Consider the following 25,549-nt stretch of genomic DNA (forward strand, 5'->3'; position numbering starts at 1 on the left):
AATAATAAAATAAATGATAATTGCCCAATAATATATGAAGACTCCCCCCCAAACCAAAATAAAACAGAAAAAAAAAAAAGTATCAGTTTCTTCTGTAGCAGTATTACGTGCTAAGGGAATGTTACCGGTGTGGAAGCTTTGGCTGCAATCATTTCTAGAATGTAAAGTGAATAAATCATTTAAAAAAAAAACTGAAAGTAGCCAGTTTACAGGTAGGCAGAATAAGTGGTCATTTAAGAGTTTGTGAATTTAAGTATGCCAGAATATACTTATTTTCTTGCTTATTTCACCATTTGCCAGTTACTCCTTTGTGTTCAGGCTTTCACTTTTATTAAAGTACCTTGGGAAATTTTAGCATACTAAGTATAGTCAAATATTAATACTGCAGCGTGAATAACTTTAACATCCTTTCCTCATCTCAGTTTTGGATAGGGAAGAAGAGAGACAATGAGAATACTAGAAATCTGAGGTAAGGGGAGAGGATGAACAGTATGAATCTGGGGAAAGGTAACCTTTACACACCTCAAAGTTTCATCTGAATATACACTTCATCTGCCCAATATACATGTGTCTACTCCTCATATCACACATTTTATTGAAATTGATGGGAACAGTTAAAATATTTTAAGGTGTTCACTGTTTATAGCTTATATAGCATCACTATATGATGTCATTATATGAGTCAGAGTTGAAGCAAAGGAGCAGAAACAGTAGAACCATACAGATGCAGATATAGGGACTTGTTACAAGGAATTGGCTTATACAGTTCTGGAGGCCGGCTGAGTTCAAAGTCCATTCAGGAAGGGAAGATCAGGAGCAGGTTGAAGCCCTGTGGGTAGGGGCTTCCCTGGTGGTCCAGTGGTAAAGAACCCACCTTCCAATACAGGGGACTCAGGTTCGATCCTGGTCGGGGAACTAAGATCCCACATGCCTCAGGGCAGCTAAGCCTGCATGCCTCAACAAGAGAGCCCATGTGCCACAAACTACAAAGCCCATGCTTCCTGGAGCCTGCGTGCCACAACTAGAGAGAGAAAACACCTGCACGCCACAACTAGAGAGAAGCCCACGTGCTGCAACTAGAGAGAAGCCTGCGTGCCACAGCGAAGACCCAATATAACCAAAAAAGTAAAAAAGAAAAAAAATGGTATATAAGAAAAAAAAAATACCTATGGGTATAGGTGTGATAGAGTCTCAGCTCAGGGAAGGCCTAGGCTCTCTTTTATAGGGGTCACCTAATTAAGTCAGGCCCACCTGGGATAATCTCCCTTTGATTAACTTAAAGTCAACTGATTAGGGACTCTGATTTCATCTGCAGAATTCCATCCCAGCAGAAGCTAGAATAGGACTTGGTTGAATACCTGAAGAAGATAGCTCAGCCTAACCAAGCTGATATGTCAAAAAAAAAAAAAAAGCCATCTTAATCATTTAGACATAATTTAAACAATAATTCTTATCTCAACTGTAATTCACAAAAAATAGTTTCCCTGCAACTGGTAACCCTAATAATCATTTACAGTAGCGCCATTCACACTCAGAAAATAAGCTTTGTTGCTGGTCATAAAATAGAAGGGTCTCCTCAAGAGGCTATCTGAATCTATCCCTTCATTTTGCAGGTGTAAAATCTAAAGCCTAGAAAGGCTGTGAATTTTTTTTTTTTAATACTTGAAATATCTCATTTAGGGATATAATATTTTAGTTGAGTCAGTCTTTCACCTAAAGCTCTGCAAGGTTTGTCTAAGAATATAGGTAGAACACTGAAAGTACTCCATTTTTAGTTCAATTAAACTAATTGCCACTTTGTAATGTTATTATGTATGAGAGATCCTGGTATGTAGAAATATGCTTCTTAGGGTGCACAACTGAAAATCTGGATATTTAACGAACTTTGTAGAGGTGGCTTTTATGAGAATGAATTTTGTCCTCTTTGGAGGATTAAAAACATGTTCTAAGAGATCTCAAAAGGATTAGTGACACAGTTTTACTGTTTCTCCATTGCCTTGCCTCCTACCTTTACCTTGTAATTTTTTATAAAGGAACTCTACCCTTTGATATTATGGTCTATAGCTTAGTTTAACTGAAATTTGGTTGTGAGTTTTTTTGTGCTTAATTGTTTATATTTGATGTTCTTGAGCATTTCCATAACCTCACCACTAAAGGTCTGTAAAAACCATTTATTAATTCAAAAAAGATTTAAATGTCTGCTGTGTGCCTAACACTTCTCTTGATACAGTGGTGAGCAGGATTGACAGTCTAGTAGGAAAGTGAGATAGGGAATCATCAGCATTAATTATGGAAAGTATCAGTACTGGGGAAATACAAGGACATGGTTCATGGGGGAGTTTTTTTGTTTGTTTGTTTTTAATGGCCCACTGGCTGATGCATAATAGATGCTTAATAAATGCTTTTTGAATAAATAAGTCCAAATGGCATTTTTAAAGGAATATAGACCTATTTTTTTTTAAAGTATATGTCTGTAGGGTACTTGACAAAGAACTAGGGTAATTGGAGCAGGTAGAAAAAGAATGAAGGGTTCTGTTTTCGGGATGATTCAAGGACTAGAGTATATTGGAATGCGTATAAATACACTTTCACTGATTAGCAATTTGTTTCGTTTTCATAGTCTTAGTCTCCTTGTTCCTGACCCATAACCTTTGTTTTGAAATCAGTGCATCGGTTTGAACTAGTTGGAATTGCCAATGACCAAGTGCATATAACATAACTATAAAATTGAAGTCCTTGTTATGTTGCTGCATCACTAATCCAGGCTTCTAGCTAAATGCCAGAATATAAATTAGATCTCTTATCAAATGTGGCACATAAAATTTTAGGATCCTTTTTAGTGTGGTACATGTGCTTTCAATAAATGCCTGCTTTGGCAAGAAATTAAATCAGCATTCTTTGTGTCAAGTACACTTGCATTATATTTTATGCTCTATAACTTTAAAACTGTCCTTACAAACCAGGTCAAGGGCAGAATTAAATTTGGTTTCTGGATTTTTTCTTTGTTTGGTTATGTTGTGTCATGGGCATTGGCTTTATTCTGTTTTTTCACATCGAAGAAAATTCAGAATTCATAATACCATCTCTCCAAAAACTGATCTCCTGCCATGCTGTCCCATTTCCAGTTTAAAAACCATTGAACTCTCTTTCTCCTCACAGTCTCTTTGCACATGCTCTTACCTCTGTCTTGACCTATTTTTACCCCGTTATTTAGTATTATTCACCCAGCTAACTATTATTCATTCTTTAGGTGTCAACTTAAATATCATTCTCTTTAGAGATTCCTTCCTCATCCGCACCACCAAATCTCAGTTAGGTCCCCCTTAATAGTCTCTTCTATATTACTAGTTCCTAATAATTCCTGGTACATAGTGAGTGCTTGGTAAGTAAAAGGATGGATTAATATATTGAGCACTTACTATATACTACTCACTGTATAAAATGCCCTCAAAGGCGACTTCCCTGGTGGTCCAGTGGCTAAGACTCCAAGCTCCCAGTGCAGGGGGCCCAGGTTCAATTCCTGGTCAGGAAACTAGATCCCACACGCTGCAACTAAAAGATCCCACACGGGGCAACGAAGATCCCGTGTGCCGCAACTAAGACTCGGAGCAGCCAAATAAATAATTTTTTTTTTTTAATGCCCTCAAGAAACTTTCTTAAGTCTGACTTCCAAAGGGCCATGTTACTTTGTAAATGATATTCTTAGTTTCACGTCAGGGGACAAAATTAGCAATTCTGAATGAAATAAGTATAAAAGATATAAGAATGTACATTTATATAAATGCATGTATACATATGTCTGTGTATGGCATGTTGCAAAGAAATGTCATGAAGAACCTAGGGGTAAGATGGAAATAAAGACGCAGACCTACTTGAGGATATGGGGAGGGGGAAGGGTAAGCTGTGACAAAGTGAGAGAGTGGCATGGACATATATACACTACCAAACGTAAAATAGCTAGCTAGTGGGAAGCAGCCGCAAAGCACAGGGAGATCAGCTCGGTACTTTGTGACCACCTAGAGGGGTGGGGTAGGGAGAGTGGGAGGGAGGGAGACTGAAGAGGGAAGAGATATGGGAACATATGTGTATGTATAACTGATTCACTTTGTTATAAAGCAGAAACTAACACACCATTGTAAAGAAATTATACTCCAATAAAGATGTAAATAAAAAAAAGCAAAGTAAAGTAAGTATTTTACTGTGGTTGCTGTCAAGAAAACTTGAAAGCTACTACTTTAGTGGATACTGTTGTATAATAATTTCCTAACAATTACTTCTAGAAAAACCACCCATTTCACTTATCAACTTCCCCAAGCATCTCTCTGTTTCTACATCTTTGGCTTCTAACAGTTCTTTGCTTAGAGTCAAAAGCCAGAATCTCAGAAATCTCCCAGAAAAAGCTATTTAAATTAAACAAGCCCATCAAGATTTGGAGGAAAGCCACTTGAAAAAAGAAAACACTATATTACATTTTACCTTTAATTTTCAAAACCTGAAAACCTTCTCAAGCCCAGGAAAACTAATGGTGTTTCATCTATTCTCTTTGATGGCCCATGTGCCCCAGTCCTGTGATTCTCTTAGAATTCTGTAATACTTTATACTTTTATGCTTTTGCTTTGTTTTTCTTCTCAGGATGCTCTTTCAACGTCCAACACAGAAATCCTTTTTCTCTAACAAACCTTTCCTGACTAACCTTATTCCATTTTTTTATAGCTTTTTGAATTTTCTCACCATTTTGGTATATTATTTCTCAACTTTTATATATTATACTATCATGTACTTGGTTATATGTACATTATTTTGTATTGGAAGTAGGCTTTTGTGTGTGTGTGTGTTTTGTTCTAGATCCCCAACCCTTAGCCCTTAAAGTTCAGTGGCTCTGCTCCTTCCCCGGCGTGAAAGTTTTAGCTAAGGCTGGTGACTTTAGTAGCTTAGATCTAATTTTCTGTGTTGAATATTTTCTGTTTACCCTTCAAGATTGACTTTTTACTCTCTTCCTTCCCTATTTTGTGCCCAAGGGCCCTTAGAAAATTGCTGAGTATGAATAGCATGGACAGAAAAGGTCCTTGTGAGGCCCTTTAAAATTATTTAAAATATGGTTTTAAAAGGTCAGGTGAAAGTAAACAGGTTCAAAAATGGGGAGTTAGAGCCTGGAAGTTCAAATCATGGGTCTTAGAATTCAGCCTAGCTCCAGTACTGTAGTGCTCCAGGAACATTACTGAATCCTTCATATGGGCTTGTTGAGTTATCTCAACTAACTGAATGGGACAGTTAAAGATTTTAACAATTCAAGATTATGATATTGCTTATGATACTGACGATTTTTAAACAAGTGGTCATATCAACAATGAAGCATAACTCTTAGGAAGGGGAACGGTGTAATAAGACGCCACTTGCAATTCTATTTTTCAGATAAATGAATATGATTAAAAATAAGATAGAATAAAAATTTTAGAAAACAGTTAAATAAAATCCAAATTGGATGTGGAATAAAGACCAAATTGTTATTTTTCACTCATGTGGTGCATATTTTCCATATTTCTAAAAATGTGGAAGAAGAACTTGGCATAAAGTTCTGCTGTAATAATTTCTGCTTCTTAAATGACAGGTGCCTCATCTTTTATTGTATTAATTCAGAATCCTATCAAGTATGAAAATGCATAGTACAGAAGATAAATTTGTAAGCATTTGCCTCAGAATCATTACTGTACTGCATTCACTTTCAGCCTATTTCTATATCCTTCCTCTCTTTCACCTTCTGGCCTCCTTATGTCTTTATTTTCTCCTTCTTTTCGTTTTAACCACAATCACTTCTCTGTCAGATGGTTCTTGTTTCTACTTCTGAATACATTTAAATGCCATTTATAAAATCATAAATTCTTATTGAATTTATGTTTAAACCTAATGGGATTCAGCAGTAGTTTGAAATTGCAACATAATTATCAAATGTTGGTTTTAATATCAGTGGTGATTCACATTTTCCAACCTCCATGTTTTGCAGTTTGTTTTTCTTGGCAAGGGTTTGTTTTAAGTATACATGAATAACGCAAAAGGTTTCTTGAATTTTGGCTTTTAGCAAGAAGGAATGAATCTTTTACTGTCTTCTGAAAAGTTACTTTACCTTTTACAAAAAGGTATGAGCAGTAAATGACAGATATTTAAATCTCCCTGATTTAGGCCAGTCATTTCTTAATAGAGCCTCTGGACTTCTTGCTTAAAGAACCCTCCTGTGGTTGTTAGAGACCTTCCAAAAACTCATTGTTATGGTCACTGAATTTTAGACTTAGAAGGACTTTAGAAAGTGTTATAAGCTTCTCATTTGCAAGATGAGGAACCTGAGAAAGAGAGTTTATGTCTTGCCCAGAGTCACACTAGAGGTAAAGTAAGAGGCAAAGTAAGAACTAGAATCCAAGTTTCTTCATTTTAAGTGCAGGATTCTTTGATTTTATTTTATGGAGCATGGAAGGAAAGCCTAGAAAAGATTGTTTGCCTAAAATTCATTATTTTGTGTTTATCTTATAACTTGTCATTTCTGTACTTTGCTCTTTGAGTTAAAATATTTTGTATTTATCACCTGTTTTCTGATCTGCCATCTAAAAATCTTCACTTGTCTTCCCTTTTACATGCAGTCTATATATTGCTGCTAGATAAATTAATCTTTCTGAAATGTAGTCCTAATAAGGGTACCTACCCTCTCAGAAACCTTAATGTCTCTCACCTTCTCCGTCTACCTACCACATAGTTAAATGAATTAAATCCAGTCTCCGAACTCATTACAGAGTAAATCTATCTTTAAAATCTTAGTGTTTTCCTGTCCTCTATTCATCCCTTATTGGGCCGCTCGCTAGTCTCAGGACAGACCTCTCATTTTCCATACCTCCCTGTCCTTCCTTATATACACCTTCACCTAAAATTTTACCTATCCTTTTATTGATAGATTTATATCAAATTCTGCTTCCGCCATAACGCCTTTTCGTTTTCTTTCCTTTTAACTTCCATTACAGCATACTGCACTCTGACTTTTAATTTTTGCTTTCATCTTAATTCTTCTTTCCTTATTTTTGATTAATCAGATGAGTCTAGCACAGTGCCGTGTAACTATGGAAATAAATGGTATCTAACATGTTCATTGGTTGCTAAAATTCTTGAAGCAGTTGGACGATGGTTATTGCTACCGCCTCCCTTTATTCCTACAACAGATAATCAAAAATCTATCCAGGTCATTACAACCAAGAGAAGTCCAACAACTCCCATGCCTATCCAGCACTCAATAGTATTTGACTAACATTATCATGGTGGTTACATTGAGGCTGGAGATATTCATCAATTATGAAATGCCTATTCTGAACCTGTTACAGTTACCAGATTTCACATTTTAGGCAATATCTATAGAATATCCAATGTATATGTTTTGCTTTGGGGACAAAGCAAAACATATACATCGGATATGTTGAGGGCTTATTTTTCTTACACAATTACACAGAAAATTATTTTTTGTTCTGTGAAAACTATGTTCTCAGATGCTGTGTCCGATAATACACTGAGTAATTTAGGATGCTCCTGAAAAACCTTAAATAGAACTTGAGTATGTTAGTATTTTTTCATATGTGCAGTTTATGTAGTTTCTTTCTCAAGAATGTAGTGTTGCTTTTTTGTGACTCTTGACTTCCCTTGCCATCCTTTCAAAAAAAGAGAAATAGATTGCCATCACCTATTAAATAGCAGAGGATAATGTAGAGGTAGCAGAGCAGGAAGAGAAGTTATTGATAACTGAAAATCTCTATAATAACAAAACCATTGTTAAGTGTTGGTTGTCCAGGTGAAGGTTAACCATGGTAGTGATACAGTGAATTATTCTGTTTGAAGTGGAAGTGGGAGATAAAGCAACACACTCCTAAATCCAGGCTCCTTGCCTTCATCCCTGCTACTGCTAATCCAATACTGCCTAATTACCAGACTCTGCTGGGTTGGTGAGCACGTCTCAGGCAGGCCCTTGTTGTGTCTAAACCATCTCTAATCTACTCTGGCTAATGAAGAATTGACTTTCCTTGTTTGTGAGGTGTAGTGCATGTTAATTAGAGATGTAACTCAGATCATTCCTTTCACAACAAGGTTTTTAGGATTGTTACCATTGCTCCAGCTTTGTTTCCAAGGGATTTGCTATCTGACTCAGATCTTGTCCTTCAAACACTTAACACATAAGATCAATTTATATAATCTCTTCTTTTGAAACAAGAAAATTTAGCATTGGGTCTTGAGCTACACATGTATGGAGTGGTTTCTATAAGGATATGTGCACTGGCAGTGAAAAAATGACATATATTACAATGGAGGTATTAGCATTTATTTGCTAAAGAAAAAAAAGTGTCATTTTAAAGTTTTGAAATGTACTGTAATGGGTTGTTGCTGTTTATAAGCTAATTTGACCTGTGTTTCTATCCCACCTGCTATAAATTTTCTAATTGCCATGTGTGTCAGCAAAATAAAATAGTAGCTTGTCATAAAATTGCTTAGTTGATAACTTACGAAGTCCTAAAACTGAGTTGAGACTTGCTATTTACCCGTTATTTAATCCGTATGTAGGGGGTTGTTTTGTGGGTTTTGTTTAGTTATTTTTGTTGATTTTTCGCAATTCTTGCTACTTCTATCATAAATATTGGTGCTTATCTTTGTTGAGCTATATTATACCCTGTAATATCCAGTATCTGCCAGTGATGTCTAGAATGTATATATCTTTGAAAATATAGTTTAATATTTCAGAGTCAGTTATTCTTCCAGGAAAAACTATTTCCCTGATTATTTGTGTGATCCTTGGAAAAGAGACAAATGCCAAAATCCTTTATAGTAACTTCCCAAAACAGGAGAACTGCAGAAATGGCATGATATACGTATTGCGTGAATACTCTCACGAAACACATGAGGCTAGCAATTTACTAAGTTTTTAGCCAAATCTTAGATCCTGTTCTAGAAAAGCTCAATACACATGAGTAGAAAAATCTTTTACCTTTTAAAATAAGATTCTTTTAAATCAGTATAACTCATTTCAGCGCTCGTGTATTTAATTCATACTGTGTGTCAGGCACAATTCTAAGATATGATATAAAACTTAGTTCTTATGAAACTTATAAGCTAGGGGAGAAAATAGACCACGTAAGTAAATTATAATGCAGTGGAAGAAATAAGGTAATAGAAGAATATACAGAGCACTGAGATCCCTAAAATAAGAGTATGAAGCACAAGAAATCAAGTCATTGCTGATCTAATGCAGAGTTATTTCTTCTTTGCTTAATGTAGGTGAGTGTTTTGTCCTTATCATTTGGTAAATCAACAAGGATTTATTATCTGTTCTGGGCAGAGCAATATGTTAGATGTTTTGAGGATACAAAGTGTAAAAGAGTTTCTTCACTAAGAGTTTATAATCTAGTAGGAGAGATAAGCTGTCTATACAAATAACTATGTTTCCAGTCTGTACCTAACTGCCATAAAAGAAGCCTTTACAGGGCTTCCCTGGTGGCGCAGTGGTTGAGAGTCCGCCTGCCAATGCAGGGGACGCGGGTTCGTGCCCCGGTCCGGGAAGATCCCACATGCCGTGGAGCGGCTGGGCCCGTGAGCCATGGCCACTAAGCCTGCGTGTCCGGAGCCTGTGCTCCGCAATGGTAGAGGCCACAACAGTGAGAGGCCCTCGTACCGCAAAAAAAAAAAAAAAAAAAAAAGCCTTTACAAATTGAGCAAAACTCTTCTGCAATGCAGAAAGCCACTTCTGGAGGTGGGAAAGGGGAGACCATGAACAATTTAAGAAGGCTTCCATTAAGCAGAAGATGGCTGAACTAACCCTGGAGAGACTGGTAGTATTTTGACAAGGGTGGTTGAAGGGTATTCTAATTCATTTAGTGCCTACATGTGCAAGGTAGCATGAAGGCAAAAAAGCCTGGGGCATGTTCAGAGAATAGCAGGTATTCTAGTTTGAGTGACATCTGGTACATGTACAAGGGAATAGTAAAAGATCAGGCTAGAAATGAAAAGTAGGGGCACTTTATGGAGGACCTTTGAAAGTCAGGCTATGGAATTGGGACTTTTCTTAGGAAGTAGTAGGTAGCTTTTTGAACAAAGGCTAATCAGAGTTGATATTTAGGAAGGTGGATCTAATGGTCGGAATGTAAGGGTACATTCAAACTGAGTGTGATTGGTACTAGAGACTGATTAAAACACTATAGCACTAATCTAGGCAAGAGGTAGTACAGGCCTGACCTAGTATTCTGTCAGTAAGAATGGAAACAAGACTAGATATTATAGGCCTTGTGCTTGTAAAATATACTTGGCAGAATTTGGAAGCTGTCAAGTGCAAAGCGACTCTGGAAGTGAGGCAGGATATCTGAGAATGATACCAAACGAAAGGAATAAAGGAAATTACCCCATAAAACTATAAAGAGAGAAAAGATTGAAAAGTTGATAGCTGAATTTCTAGATAAGACTATATAGGGCAGGTAATGAATGAGAAAGAAGATAAGCAACAGAAAGGTGAGAGAGAAAGGGAAAGATGATATGCAACAGAAAAATACGGAGGAGTGTTTCTAGGAGAGGATGGCAAAATTCAAACCCTAAAGCATCAAAAAAAGTCTCATTTTTTCACCTATTAAATTATCCAGTGGAATTGGAAAAATCCAAACAAAAGGGCTTAAATGTGCAGGAGTAAGTGGGGAAAACTGACCAAAGACCTGAAGGAGGGAAAATATTTACTCAGGAAATGAACAGTAATTTGTGATGCAGAGAAATTTAGAGAGAGATTGAAGGGATAGAAGGAAACAAGTACCCGTTTTATTTCTTAAAATAATTATTCCTAAATTTTACACTATGCAGAAACCCTTCATCCCTCTAGAAAAGTCATCAAGTCCTATTTGAAAAAGTCAAAAAGAAAGGCCAAGATTGGTGACCAATGGGAAAAGTTTCTAAAATAGATATAGGTAGAAGCCAGTTTGTAATACTATGTGCAATAAGTCAAAATTGCTTTTAACAAAATCCCATCTGTTAGCCCAATCACTTTATAATGTGCAGTACAATAAAAATGCCGGCACTGATCAGAGAGCAGACAGCAGAAGCAAGAAGAACTACAATCCTGCAGCCTGTGGAACAAAAACCACATTCACAGAAAGACAGACAAGGTGAAAAGGCAGAGGTACATCTATGTACCAGATGAAGGAACAAGATAAAACCGAGGAAAACAGCTAAATGAAGTGGATATAGGAAACCTTCCAGAAAAAGAATTCAGAATAATGATAGTGAAGATGATCCAGGACCTCAGAAAAAGAATGGAGGCAGAGATTGAGAAGATGCAAGAAATGTTTAACAAAGACCTAGAAGAATTAGAGAACAAACACCTAGAAGAATAAAAGAACTAACAGAGATGAACAATACAATAACTGAAAGGAAAAATACACTAGAAGGAATCAATAGCAGAATAACTGAGGCAGAAGAACGAATAAGTGACCTGCAAGACAGAATGGTGGAATTCACTGCTGCAGAACAAAATAAATAAAAAAGAATAAAAAGAAATGAAGACAACCCAAGAGACCTCTGGGACAACATTAAACGCAACAACATTCGCATGATAGGAGTCCGAGAAGCAGAAGACAGAGAGAAAGGACCCAAGAAAATATTTGAAGAGATTATAGTCAAAAACTTCCCTAACATGGGAAAGGAAATAGCCACCCAAGTCCAGGAAGTGCAGTGTGTCCCAGGCAGGATAAACCCAAGGAGAAACACACCGAGACACATAGTAATCAAATTGACAAAAAGTAAAGACAAAGAAAAATTATTGAAAGCAATAAGGGAAAAATGACAAATAACATACAAGGGAACTCCCATAAGGTTAACAGCTGATTTCTCAACAGAAACTCTACAAGCCAGAAGGAAGTGGCATGATATATTTAAAGTGATGAAAGGGAAGAACATACAACCAAGATTACTCTAAAGAAAGCTGGTGTAGCATACTCATATCAGATAAAATAGACTTTAAAATAAAGAATGTTACAAGAGACAAGGAAGGACATTACATAATGATCAAGGGATCAATCCAAGAAGAAAATACAACAATTATAAATATATATGCACCCAACATAGGAGCACCTCAATACATAAGGCAACTGCTAACAGCTATAAAAGAGGAAATCGACAGTAACACAATAATAGTGGGGGACTTTAACACCTCACTTACACAAATGGACAGATCATCCAAACAGAAAATTAATAAGAAAATACAAACTTTACATGGCACAATAGGCCAGATAGATTTAATTGATATTTATAGGACATTCCATCCAAAAACAGCAGAATTACACTTTTTTCTCAACTGCACATGGAACATTCTCTAGGATAGATCACATCTTGGGTCACAAATCAAGCCTCAGTAAATTTAAGAATATTGAAATCATATCAAGCATCTTATCTGACCACAATGCTATGAGATTAGAAATCAGTTACAGGGAAAAAAAAATGTAAAAAACACAACCACATGGAGGCTAAACAATATGTTACTAAATAACCAAGAGATCACTGAAGAAATCAAAGAGGAAATCAAAAAATACCAAGAGACAAATGACAACGAAAACACAATCCAAAACCTATGGGATGCAACAAAAGCAGTTCTAAGAGGGAAGTTTATAGCAATACAAGCCTACCTCAAGAAACAAGAAAAATCTCAAATAAATAATCTAAACTTACACCTAAAGGAACTAGAGAAAGAAAAACAAATGAAACCCAAAGTTAGTAGAAGGAAAGAAATCATAAAGATCAGAGCAGAATTAAATGAAATAGAAACAAAGAAAACAATAGCAAAAATCAATAAAACTAAAAGCTTGTTCTTTGAGAAGATAAAAAAAATTGATAAACCATTAGCCAGACTCATCAAGAAAAAGAGGGAGAGGACTCAAATCAATAAAATTAGAAATGAAAAAGGAGAAGTTACAACAGACACCGCAGAAATACAAAGCATCCTAAGAGACTACTGCCAATGAAATGGACAAGCTGGAAGAAATGGACAAATTCTTAGAAAGGTATAACCTTCCAAGATTAAACCAGAAAGAAATAGAAAATATGAAGAGACCAATCACAAGTAATGAAATTGAAACTGTGATTAAAAATCTGCCAACAAGCAAAAGTCCAGGACCAGATGTCTTCACAGGTGAATTCTATCAAACATTTAGAGAAGAGCTAACCCCCATCCTTCTCAAACTCTTCCAAAAAATTGCAGAGGAAGGAACACTCCCAAACTCATTCTGTGAGGCCACCATCACCCTGATACCAAAACCAGACTAAAAAAGATACTATAAAAAAGAAATTACAGACCAATATCACTGATGAATATAGATGCAAAAATCCTCAACAAAATACTAGCAAACAGAATCCAACAGCACATTAAAAGGATCATACACCATGATCAAGTGGAATTCATCCCAGGGATGCAAGGATTCTTCAATATACACAAATCAATCAATGTGATACACCATATTAACAAATTAAAGAAGAAAAACCATATGATCATCTCAATAGATGCAGAAAAAGTGTTTGACAAAATTCAACACCCATTTATGATAAAAACTCTCTAGAAAGTGGGCATAGAGGGAACCTACCTCAACATAATAAAGGCCATATACAACAAACCCACAGTAAACATCATTCTCAATGGTGAAAAACTGAAGGCATTTCCTCTAAGATCAGGAAGAAGACAAGGATGTCCACTCTCACCACTATTATTCAACATAGTTTTGGAAGTCCTAGCCACGGCAATCAGAGAAGAAAAAGAAATAAAAGGAATACAAGGGCTTCCCTGGTGACGCAATGGTTGAGAGTCCGCCTGCCGATGCAGGGGACGCGGGTTCGTGCCCCGGTCTGGGAAGATCCCACATGCCGCGGAGCAGCTGGGCCCGTGAGCCATGGCCGCTGAGCCTGCACGTCCGGAGCCTGTGCTCCGCAACAGGAGAGTCCACAACAGTGATAGGCCTGCCTACTGGAAAAAAAAAACAACAACAACCCAATCCAAAAATGGGCAGAAGACCTAAATAGACTTTTCTCCTAGGAAGACATACGGATGGCCAGGAAGCACATGAAAAGCTGCTCAACATCAGTAATTAGAGAAATGCAAATCAAAACTACAATGAGGTATCACCTCACACCAGTAAGAATGGGCATCATCAGAAAATCTACAAACAACAAATGCTGGAGAGGGTGTGGAGAAAGGAGAACACTCTTGCACTGTTTGGTGGGAATGTAAATTGATGCAGCCACTATGGAAAACAGCATGGCGGTTCCTTAAAAAACTAAAACTAGAATTACCATATGACCCAGCAATCCCCCACTGGGCATATACCCAGAGAAAACCATAATTCAGAAAGACACATGCACCCCAATGTTCATGGCAGGACTATTTACAATAGCCAGGTCATGGAAGCAACCTAAATGCCCATCAACAGACAAATGGATAAAGAAGATGTGGTACATATATACAATGGAATATTACTCAGCCATAAAAAGGAACGAATTTGGATCATTTGTAGAGATGTGGATGGATCTACAGACTGTCATACAGAGTGAAGTAAGTCAGAAAGAGAAAAACAAATATCCTATATTAACGCACATATGTGGAACCCAGAAAAATGGTACAGATGAACCAGTTTGCAGGGCAGAAATAGAGAAACAGATGTAGAAAACAAATGTATGGACGCCAAGGGGGGAAATGATGGCATGGGAGGCTGATGAATTGGGAGATTGGGATTGATATATATACACTAATATGTATAAAGTGGATAACTAATAACCTGCTGTATAAAAAAGTAAATAAAATTGAATTTAAAAATTAAAAAAAAAATGTCAGCACTTCATTACTACCTCTGTGCTGAATTACCTTCATTTCCCAGCATTTTGTTAATATGTAGTGAAAACTCATACTTTGTTACAGAGACAGCAAAACACACAGGGAAGCACTAGGATTAGAAAATGTGTTATCTCAGATTCTGACAAAAGGTTTGTGAGGAACAAAGCTGGGGAGGGGGGGGCGGTATTCCCTGGCGGTTCAGTTGTTAGGACTCTGTGCTTCCACTACAGGGGGCCTGGGTTTGATCCCTGGTCAGGGAACTAATCCTGCAAGCTGTGTGATGTGACCAAAAGAAGAAAAAGAAAACAAATGATGTTTGTGAGGTAGAAAGATAGACATTTCTTGAGTCTAGTTTGTAGACTAATGATTGGCTCCCACTTCATAATCAAATGCAGTACTAGCATTTCAAAAGTATCTTTTTAAACCTAATTATCATAGAGGAAGGATTGGTGAATTATGCTTTCAATTAATCCTTTATGGAGGGCCTGCTACATGCTCTGTTGGGTGTTTTCTATCATCTTTTTGTGATTATTTTTTTAGTAGCCTGACATTTGGCTGATTTGTTTTTCATGCACATTAGATTTTTTTTCCTTTGACTTCTTTGTAGTTTCATTTTTGGCGTAGGTTTTGTTTTTTTTCCTTTCCTTGAGAGACCTGTATTCATTGTTACTGCCATGGCCATTTTTGTTACTTCCTACTGACCATTGTGAAAATTCTAAGTTTGTCTGTGTTGGACTTGTTTCTAAGACATAAGTATTACAGTACACTCTGCGCATAATTATTGTGAGTCACCTAGTAAGAAGGAAGAAAATAATACTGGTTATTGGTGATACTTGTATGGAATGTGTTATGTACATATCCATAGGTTAAAAATTCTGACCTGAGGAGGAAGAGGAACTGCCTTTCCTGCCCCCAGCCCCCCTTCCCCACTAGAGGTAGGAAACTAGATGCTTCTCTGTTTTTTACTATATTTTGTTGTGCTAATAAGTCACAGTGTAGTCCTATAAGTTTCTTTCTTAATTTAATTCAGTAATATTTTGGGTTGTGAATGTTACTGTGATTTCCAATTTTATTTCATCTTCTCCCTCAAAAGACCAAGAAGACTCAAAGAGTAGAGGAGCTTTTATGACAGGTTCTGCCGTTAGCGTCATCAGAGTGGCCACAGAAGGTTGGATTGATTTGACAGTGATTATTACACCTTGACACTTTAGGAAGCTTCGTTCATGGAATATGGAAAATGCAAAAGACACGGGTGCACATTTGAGGGAGAAGAATTATTAAAAAGACACTTAGTAAGAATGCCAGTTTCTCCCCATCATGAGGTCTTCCTTTCCGTTTTTGGTCTAATGTTTAGCACTGATCAGTAATACCTTTCTCATTGCCGCATGTAAACATGTGTCTAAACTTGTAAGAATTGGTTATTTATCTTGTCTTTTACTGTCTTCTTATTAATATGAGTGATTTAGGTTTTAGGGGTTTTTTTGGCCAGTGAATGAAGGAAACAAGACCTAAAGATACACATTTTACTTAAGGCTAACAAGCTGTGTAGCCTGCTCTTCATAGGGCCTTCAGTTCCTCACTGGTAATTCAGTAAAGAAGAAAAATGTCTGTTTTAAAATTTATAAATATTCTACTATTAGCATAATACAGGGGTTGGCCAACTTCAAGTGACCTAACATACATACTTGGAGTCCTGGAGAGGAGAAACAGAACAATATTTGAAGTAATAAAGAGTGAAAATGTTCCAAATTTGAAGAAAACTATAAACCCACAAATCCAAGAAACTCAACAAACTGCAAAAGAAACAAGGAAAAAACTACACCAAGGAACATTATAATCAAATTGCATACAATCAGTGATAAAAAAAAAATCTTAAAAGCAGACAGGTTGGTTTTTTTTTAAGACATATTCTGTACAGAGAAACAGATAAGAATGCATCTAAAACAAGCTGGACCTTAGAGCACTGAGACAAAAAAATTGTCAACCTAGAATTCTATACCCAGTAAAAATATCTTTGAAAAATGAAAACGAGATAAAGACTTTTTCAGACATAAAACAGCTAAAAGAGTTCATCAGTAGCAGACCAGCACAAACCATTTGGAAAGCCTCAGATCCAAATGCCAGCTATTACAATTACTTGTTTTTTGGTCTTGGACATATTTTAATGTCTCTGAACCTTCAGATTTTCATCTATGAAAGGAGAAGAATACCTATTTTACGGGATTTTCATGAGGATCAAATGAAATACGTAAAATAATTGACATTTGTTGAGTGCCTTCCTTATGCCAAGCACATGTTATCTCATTAAAAATGGAAATAAAATACCCAATAAGAGGCCTGCTACCCTGATGATTTTCTTATGCTAGCATCTCTTTTTTCTTTCTTCAGCAACTGAAAAACTTGGATTATTCTATAAGTTAGCCCAAATAGCTAGTCAGTCAAATTTTGATGAAGCACTTTTCCTAAACTTGTTTTCCTTTAGTTACCACCATTAAATATGCTTAACAGTGGGAATTAACAACTTTCCTTAGTAGAATAGACACGTCTATCAAATCATTTTGTGAAAGGGTTAAGTATGTTCTAAACTAAACCTAATTTTTTTTGGCTTGTAATTTGAGTAATTTTTTTTCAGTCATGTTTATGAAAGTATAATTTATATATGTTTATCTGATTTTTATTATAAACCTAATGGATAGGGGCCATGCGTGTCTTTATAGTTTATACATTGCCCCACAGAGATTTTGGCACTCAGTAAATGTTAAATAATATTTCTGTTCAGCATTCTGCAGACAGGAAGCATATGGTAATAAATGTCAGAGTACAGGTTGAAAATCTCCCCAAAGTTGTGTGTTATATTGTTTGGAAAAACCAGTGCAGATATTTTCGTAAATGAAACATTTTAAAAGGGGTTTCCCAGATTTATATTTTCTTTAACAATTTTCTCTAGGCTTTGTTTACTTTATTTTCAAATTAAAACTTTTCCTCTTCAGAAATAGTTTAATATTAAAAGTACTATAACATTAATGCAGTTTCATGAGAAAATATATAAATGATTTTGTAGATAGCATAAAGAAAAAGTAATTCATAGTCTGAAGGATAGCATGAAGAAATATTTAGAGGCTTAAGCAACATAAGTCTTTATAATATATTGTAGGAAAAAAAATAAACAGCAGGTAGTTCTTTATCATTAAATGTCAGCATGAATTAGAGGTATATCACTGCTACAGCTAAGAAATGGTTAATCATAATCAGGTATACAAAACCACTTAGATAGTATGTATCTAAATTATCTTTCCATAATTTGCTCACCTACAATTGATTTGTTAGCCACGCTTGTTTGATTTGATTTTTGTGACCTTTTTTTAAGGATTAGCATAATCTGAATGAGAAAATATCTGAATTGGGCCATGTTAGTTAACCTCTCTAAGGCTTAGGTTCCTCATGTCTAAAATGTGGATAGGGAGTCCAGGCACAGCTTAGTTTGGTGCCTCTGAATCAGATTCTCTTACAAGGCTGTAATCAGGATGTCAGCCAGGGCTGTAGTCATATCTCTGCTTGGGGAGTATTCACTACCAAGCTCACTCACATGGCTATTAGCAAGCCCTAGATCCTCTCTGGTTGTTAGTCATGGGCCGCTCCATAGGGGTCCTCACAACATGGCAGCTTATTTCCCCTAGAGCAAGAGCTGAGTGAGAGCGTGTGAGCAAGAGGATGGACAAACAAGACATCCCATCACTTTTGTCAGATATTTGTTAGAAGCAAGTCACTAGGTCCAGCCCGCATTCAAAGGGGAGGGAATTTTACAAGAATTTGAACATCACCAGTTAGGGATCAATGTAGTAGGCAACCAATTCAGACGCTTCTCTACTACACATATGATCCACAGATAGGACAAATCATTGAATGTACTCTGGATGCTCTGAAATTCATTTGTTTAAATTATCCTAAGATCTTACCAAGATCTTGAATTCAATAGGCAAAATGATTTTACAGTTCACATTAAATATTTTATTTATTCCTAGCAACAATCCAGTAGGTTTTGTTGCCCTCAGTTGTGTTGATATAAACCGATATACTGAGCGACTTGCTCAAGATTACATATCAAATGAGCTGCTGTAAAACAGCAACCTTAGTGTAGGTCTTCTGATTCTAAGCCCTGTACTCTTTCCATTTGGCTGTAACTGCCTCCTGACCAGTACTATCTTGCATTTAAAGCCCTTCGAAAAAGGCATTATACATCTAAATGTATATACAAATTTAAGAATTTTATTTATAGATAGAGATTTTTATACATAGATTTATACAGAGAAAGGCAGATATAGATAACATTCCGTCTTAGACTCTCATGTACACCACACCATTAGGATTTACAGTATTGTTTCAAATATTATCATGTCAAAGTCTAATACCATTGTAAGGTCTGCAACAGCTGTAGCACTGATATACCTCTAGCATAATAGTATCTGTTAGCCTAAAACTATCCTTGCAGGGTAGATTCTATTTGGATGGAGAGATGAACAAACAAAACAGCAGAACTGTTTTGGTGGCTCGGTTCTCCCTTGGCTTCTCCTAAAGCCCTGGACTCCTGTGACTTGAGTGAAGACCATGGGAACTCCAGTGAACTTTCTGCTTCCTGTTTGCATTGGGGTAACAGAATAGTTTGTTTTGAATGGATGGACTGCTTTCGGTGGATAGTCACAGGTTACCTTTCTTTGGTCCTAAGTTGGGTCTTCTCCCTTTTCAGTCCATGAAGTTTCAGTTCAGTCCATGAAGTTTCAGCCTATACCCAAGACCCCTTATGTCCACTATCAGAAAGTAGAGTGGTAACATAAGCAAGCAGATAATAGCTCTAACTGGGTTCAGTGCCTTGAAGTGTAGAGCAGGAAGTGGGAGAGCAAGGGTTATGAGCTATGGTAGTGGTGGTAGTTAGTATTTATACCCTGGAGAAAAGAGAGGTAACCTTTTTAAGGCATTTGCTAAATTCTTAAAATAACTTTGTAGTATGGTTAGTAGGAACATCTTTCTTTACAGGAGCAAAAGAATAGTTCCTGCAGCTAATAAGCAAATTTGGCAAAGTGTCAGGATATAAGGCCAATACACAGAAATCATTTGTATTTCTATATAACTAGTAACAAATAATTGGAATTAGAATAACAATATGGACTAGTTATGGTTTTAGTTTGTGATTAGATAATTCTCTATAAAGTCAGGGTATTATCAGACAAAATGCAGAGAAAACAGTTTTCTTCTCAATTGAATATAAAGGAAATTGTTGTCTTTCATACACACAGACACACACTTGAGTTTTTCCTTCCTTTCCTGTATAATCTGAGGATTGTGCTTTTTGGTAGTGGTTTGCTAATCCCTCTAAATAGCTCGTAATGTAAGTATTCCATAGTTTTCATTAACCGCGAATTTCAGCTTTTTTTAAACCTCTACTCAAAAAACCATACTTGGTGTTGTTTCATCCTTTTAGCCTGGTTGGTGAAGCAGCAAGCCTAATGCAAATCCTAAACAGTGTGATGTAGATGAGAGTCTAAGACTTTAATTATATGTCATTTTATTCACAACACTCAATTCCAGGAAGGAAAAAATGGCTTTGTTGTTGTAAAAGATATATTATGTGAGTATCATTCATTGTAAACCAAAAATGATACTGTACTATAGCACAGACAACAATGGGAACTGATTTTGAAAATGTGACCTGTATGAGAAACTGAGTAATAGTGAAAGTTATCAAAATGGAAAGAAGTGTTAATGTGAAATCCAGCCTTCTCAGAAATACTCTTTCCTGGCCTTTTGCTTTTGTTGCTTGTCATGCATGAATGAAAGTGCTGCACTCTCAGGGGAGCAGGAAAGCCTCTGTTTCGGTTGTTTATTTCCTTAATCCCTCCTCCTTTGTGATTTTTGATGTCAGATCTAAAATAGAAAGCCTGTAAATATAATGATTATCACATGGATAATCACCTGCATTAGGAACCGCTCTGCTTCTCTATTCTAACCCTAGCTGTTCTCCACATGTCACATTCACTCTGTGGTTGGATTTTAACTTGACTGCTTCATTAGATTTGTGAAACTCAGTACGTGGCGCCCTGGGGCAGCACAGATGGAGACTTGCTTGTTTTCTTTTCTCACTTTTACTGCGAAGGCACGCTAAAAAGTCCTTTTCAATTTAGTGTGATCAGTTCACTTGGAATTACCCTTGATATTTGGAACTTGTCTTACTATTCTGCCCACCATTTATGCCCCTTTTTTCTTCCCTGATTTCTGACCTAATGCTTTCTGTTTTCTTTTTAATGCTTTCTGCTTTCTTTCTGTTTCTCCATGCAGTGAATCTGAAGACGAAAATTCTGCTTAAAATTCTTACTGGGTCAGACTGTTCCCCTGTGTTGTTTTATTTGTTTTGCTGAGAGGGAAAAATAAATGTTGTTCTATCATTGTATCTACAAACACCTTCAGATCAGAGGTTAGCTGTGGGAAAGTCTGCAGTGATGTGAGCCAGCTGCCTTCTCTAATGGAGTGACTGGGGGCACCAGCCCAAGATCAAAAGAAGGTGGGAGGAAGTCAGGAGATAAGATCTTTTTAAGCCATAGAACAAGTGCTTAGCTTTTCAGTGACAGGGCACAGCTCTGCAAACCTGTGTGAGGGGGCGCTAAGATAGAAAATTGAGTTGACTTTTCTTCAGCATGTCCTTCCTCAGTAAGAAATATGTTGGTGCTTGGAATAGTTTACAGATGTGGAAGTGTCCTAGGGCCCAGTTTCCTTAAAGAATAATGATCTGACATTTATAAATGTGCCTTCTTGCAATTAGTCAGTTCTATACCATAACAGATCACAGTCGATAGCTTCTTACATTTGTGGAACAGAACTGGACATTAAAAAGGCAACTTAACTACTGTATGTGAATTTTAAGTTTTTACGTCTTAGTGCAACTTCAGTCATACAGATTCTTCATATTAACTTTGTCTTATAGTCCTCTAGGTTTCTTTTGTGCCTCTGATAAAGTTCCATGTAAATAAGTAGTTCTTGCAGGGCTTCTTAGTTGTCTTTTCCATATAAGAATTAGCTTGGTTAGTTCTTGAGTTGGACAGCTTGGAAAAGTTCTACGTTGATATCTTTTGAACTTTATCCTTTTCCTTGACATCCAGGCTAGCAAATATTATTGACTGTGTGGTATACAAGATTCTAGTGTAAGTAAATTGTCAGAGAGGCTAACCTTGCTTGCAACAATTGTCAAGATCATAATTCCATTTTTTTAAAATCTATATCAAGTAAGGTTAACTCAATCAGCCTTATGCTTCTGTAGTCAACAGCCTAAGGAGTTGTACTTTCAGCTTATCACTTTCTATTAACTTCAGTGTTCAGCTGTAATCGTCTGTTTCGACCTTTTCAAACCCTCAAAGTGGTTCTTTAAATTTATATACTATTAGTATATTGGACCATAAGTGCATACATACTTTTCTTCCCTGTGTTTTCCTTAACATGTAGATGGTACCCAGATTTGTGCTGGAGACATTAACTGTAGTTTCTGCCTTACATGGTTTGGTGCAGCAGTCGTTTTAGTTGGATCTGCTCACTACTCAGGCTCACATCCCATCCTTCTATTAATATCTCTTGGCAAAGATAATTTTGGAGGAATGTAAGTTAAGATGTAGAGGCTCTTGACAGTTGTCTGCAGTTTTTTTTTTTTTTCCATTTTCAAGGGGGAAGTGGAATGGAAAAGTAATATTGCCTCCATTTTCTGTATCAGTACTAAATGAAAATATATATGCAAAGCAGAGTGAAGAAAGGGAAAGGATTTGGTTACACAGATGTGTTTTTTGTCATTTGATAACCTATTATAAGGGCATTAGAGTATATAATAAGGTTCATCAGATTGTGCCCTTAAGATATATTTAATATTCAGAAAAATATTGTTTTAAAATTTTTAACTGTATTTTTTAAATGATGTTCAACTTCTGTTACCCTGTCATCTTATATCAAAGAGAAATGGGGGGTGGGGACTTTTTATTACAAAAATTTTCAAACAGGCCAAAAAAATAGTAATACTGAATACATCTAGATTCAGTCATTAACATTTTACCATTTTTGCTTCACTTTATTTTTTTTAAGTTTTCTAAAATAAATTACATATATCATGCCATTTTATCCCAGAATACTTCAGGATGCACCTCTAAAAATCTAGAACATTTTCCTTATGAAATCGATAATTCTTAATATTATCTAATTCCCATTTCATAATCAAATTTCTCCACTTGTCCCAAAATGTATTTTATAGCTGGTTTCTTGAAAACAGTTTCCAATTAAAACCTGTATATTGCTCCTGGTCATTTTTCCCCTGCCCACTTTATCATAACATTGACTTATTGAAGAAACCAAGCTACTTGTCCTGTATAATGTCCTGCATTATGGATTTGTTCATTTGCTTTCTCAGTGTATCATTTAACTTGTTCTCCTATCCTCTATATTTCCTGTAGACTGCAAGTTATTAAATAAAATTTTTATTAATTCATGTTAAAAACTTTATAGCTGATGCTGTGTACCTTATACTGCATCATTACAGAAGACACAGTGTTTTTGGTGATCCCATTATTAATGATAAGTGATAGGATCGATCGCTGGTTAAAGTGATGACAGCTTGATCCTTGTATTATAAAGTTATACTTTGCTCCCCATGACCAGCATGTGATCTTTGATACTTTGATTCCATGAAATACCCAGTTCCCCGTCATCCTTTCACCTAATGAATTTAATATCCATTGATGATCCTTGCCTGAATAAACTTCATCAGGGATTACGAAGTGGTGGGTTTTCTGAATCTGTACATTTTTTAGCAGACGTTTTTCTCTACAGGTATTTTCTCTATGTTTTTCTGTAAGGTATTGTTTTAATTAAAAACATAACCATCAGCATCTTCCTTAGGTTTCAAATGATTTTCTTTGCTGGGGTCAAAACACCTGAACTCACAGTGACAGCTACAGTAAAAACATGTACTATATCTTATTTCAACTTCTGAAGTGTGTTGACATTATGCTGCCTTTTTTTTCATGCTAAGGTAAAAAGAAATCTTTTTTTTTTTTTGGTGTAAGAATAAAAATTGAACTATGTGGATATATTGAGATAATTGTGTAAAAAGAAGACTGAATGAGTTTCAAAATGGATTATTTCTTCATTACCTAGCACTTTATAATTAACTGTTCCTTTTTTTTTATTTCAGGAAGCTGCCACTTTTGCTAGAGAGCAAGGCTTTGAGGTGAGTTAACCCACAATTGTACACTAAACAGATCCTAAAGGTTTCTTCTAGCTGATAATGAAGTTCTTTTGGACAGTGATTGATGTGCTATTATACTCTCAGAGCCTCGCAGCAGTTGCCATGGAAACTTGGCAGTCGTCATGGTTTCTTTGTTCTGCCAGCACAGTGTTATGACGCACTCTGCTAGGTCTGCACCCAACATCGCCTACAGATGTTATTTATTGAATTTTGAAAAGCCTCTTGGGAAGCCAAGAGGTTGGGCACGGTTTCAAGCTGCCTCTGCAGATATGGGGCCTGTCAGTTTGTTCAGTTAAAAAGCTACCTCATTAGCTGCATTACATTTCATAAGGATTCACTGCTAAAGCAGTGGTGGAGCAAGACTAAATAGTGAAATATAATGTCATTTAAATAATTTCAACCCTACCACATGTAGATTATCATTATGTAAATTAATTTCCAAAAGTTGTACTTAACAGTTGTTAGGAACTGATTAATTTAAATACTGTTCATATAAACTTCCTGTTTGAATCTCTTTTTTTTCTTCTCTCTTCTTTTTTTTTGATAGCATAAAACATATACATTTTCTGAAACAAACTATTGATACTTGCTTTACTTTCCAGATAATTGATTCTGTTTTCCTCATAGAAATAGAAATATTATCTTGTCAAGATTCCAAACTCCATGTGGTTGTTGTTGGCAAAATTAAGCTAATAGACAAGACTATGTTTTTACCTACATAATATCTACCTTCCAGTCCATCATTAGTCCACACTGACTAATCTCAGCGCAGGTTAATTGATAGAGAATTCACTGAGTTGGTGAGTTTTATGACTATCATATTTATTTAGCTAGAATTACATAGAATACTGTGTTCTATACAGCAACTTGGAATGTTTCATGGTAGTAATTTTTTAACATTTAATCTGACTAGAGCTGGAACATACAGAAACTCTCTCCTTATTTGCATACTCAGTATTGTCTACCATCTACAGAAGCTGTGAGCATTGACTGGATATATTAGTAAGCTCACTTTGAACTCTTTAGAGAAAGGTGTTGTATGAAATTGTGATGGAAATGTTATTTAAATGTACAAAAGACAGATTCATTATCAAGCAACAAAGTGATACATTGTATGTTATCCATGTCATAGGACTTGACAACCAGGCACAGGGCTTCCTTTTCTTGGAGGAAGATAGTGAGCATGTGGTATAAGTATTCTACTCTCAAGATCTTATGAAAAAAACTGTATCAGGGTATGAAACTCTGCCTCATAATGCTCAATTAATGGCAACTTTGATAGTTTCTTGGGAGTTTGCTTTTTTTGTTTTAACATATTCTCATGAATATGGGGTTGAGTCACATGAAGAAGAAGGAATAAAGATTTCCAAGTAATTTTTATCTAATTTAAGTTTCACTTTGTCATTTCCCAA

At 36.1% G+C, this 25,549-nt stretch overlaps 1 protein-coding gene across 9 annotated transcripts in view; it reads left to right on the forward strand.

The window, feature by feature from the left end:
- The window catches only part of ADK (adenosine kinase), a 484,687-nt gene that overhangs the window by 371,408 nt on the left and 87,730 nt on the right, over positions 1-25,549 (forward strand). For all 9 annotated transcript variants that reach the window (XM_060126259.1, XM_060126256.1, XM_060126254.1 and 6 more), the window contains one exon: positions 24,084-24,119. In XM_060126259.1, the coding sequence (XP_059982242.1) occupies positions 24,084-24,119 (36 nt within the window). The remainder of the gene's footprint in view (positions 1-24,083; positions 24,120-25,549) is intronic.

The sequence above is a fragment of the Lagenorhynchus albirostris genome, chromosome 16 (genome assembly GCF_949774975.1).
Source record: "Lagenorhynchus albirostris chromosome 16, mLagAlb1.1, whole genome shotgun sequence".
Classification (NCBI taxonomy): Eukaryota; Metazoa; Chordata; class Mammalia; order Artiodactyla; family Delphinidae; genus Lagenorhynchus; species Lagenorhynchus albirostris.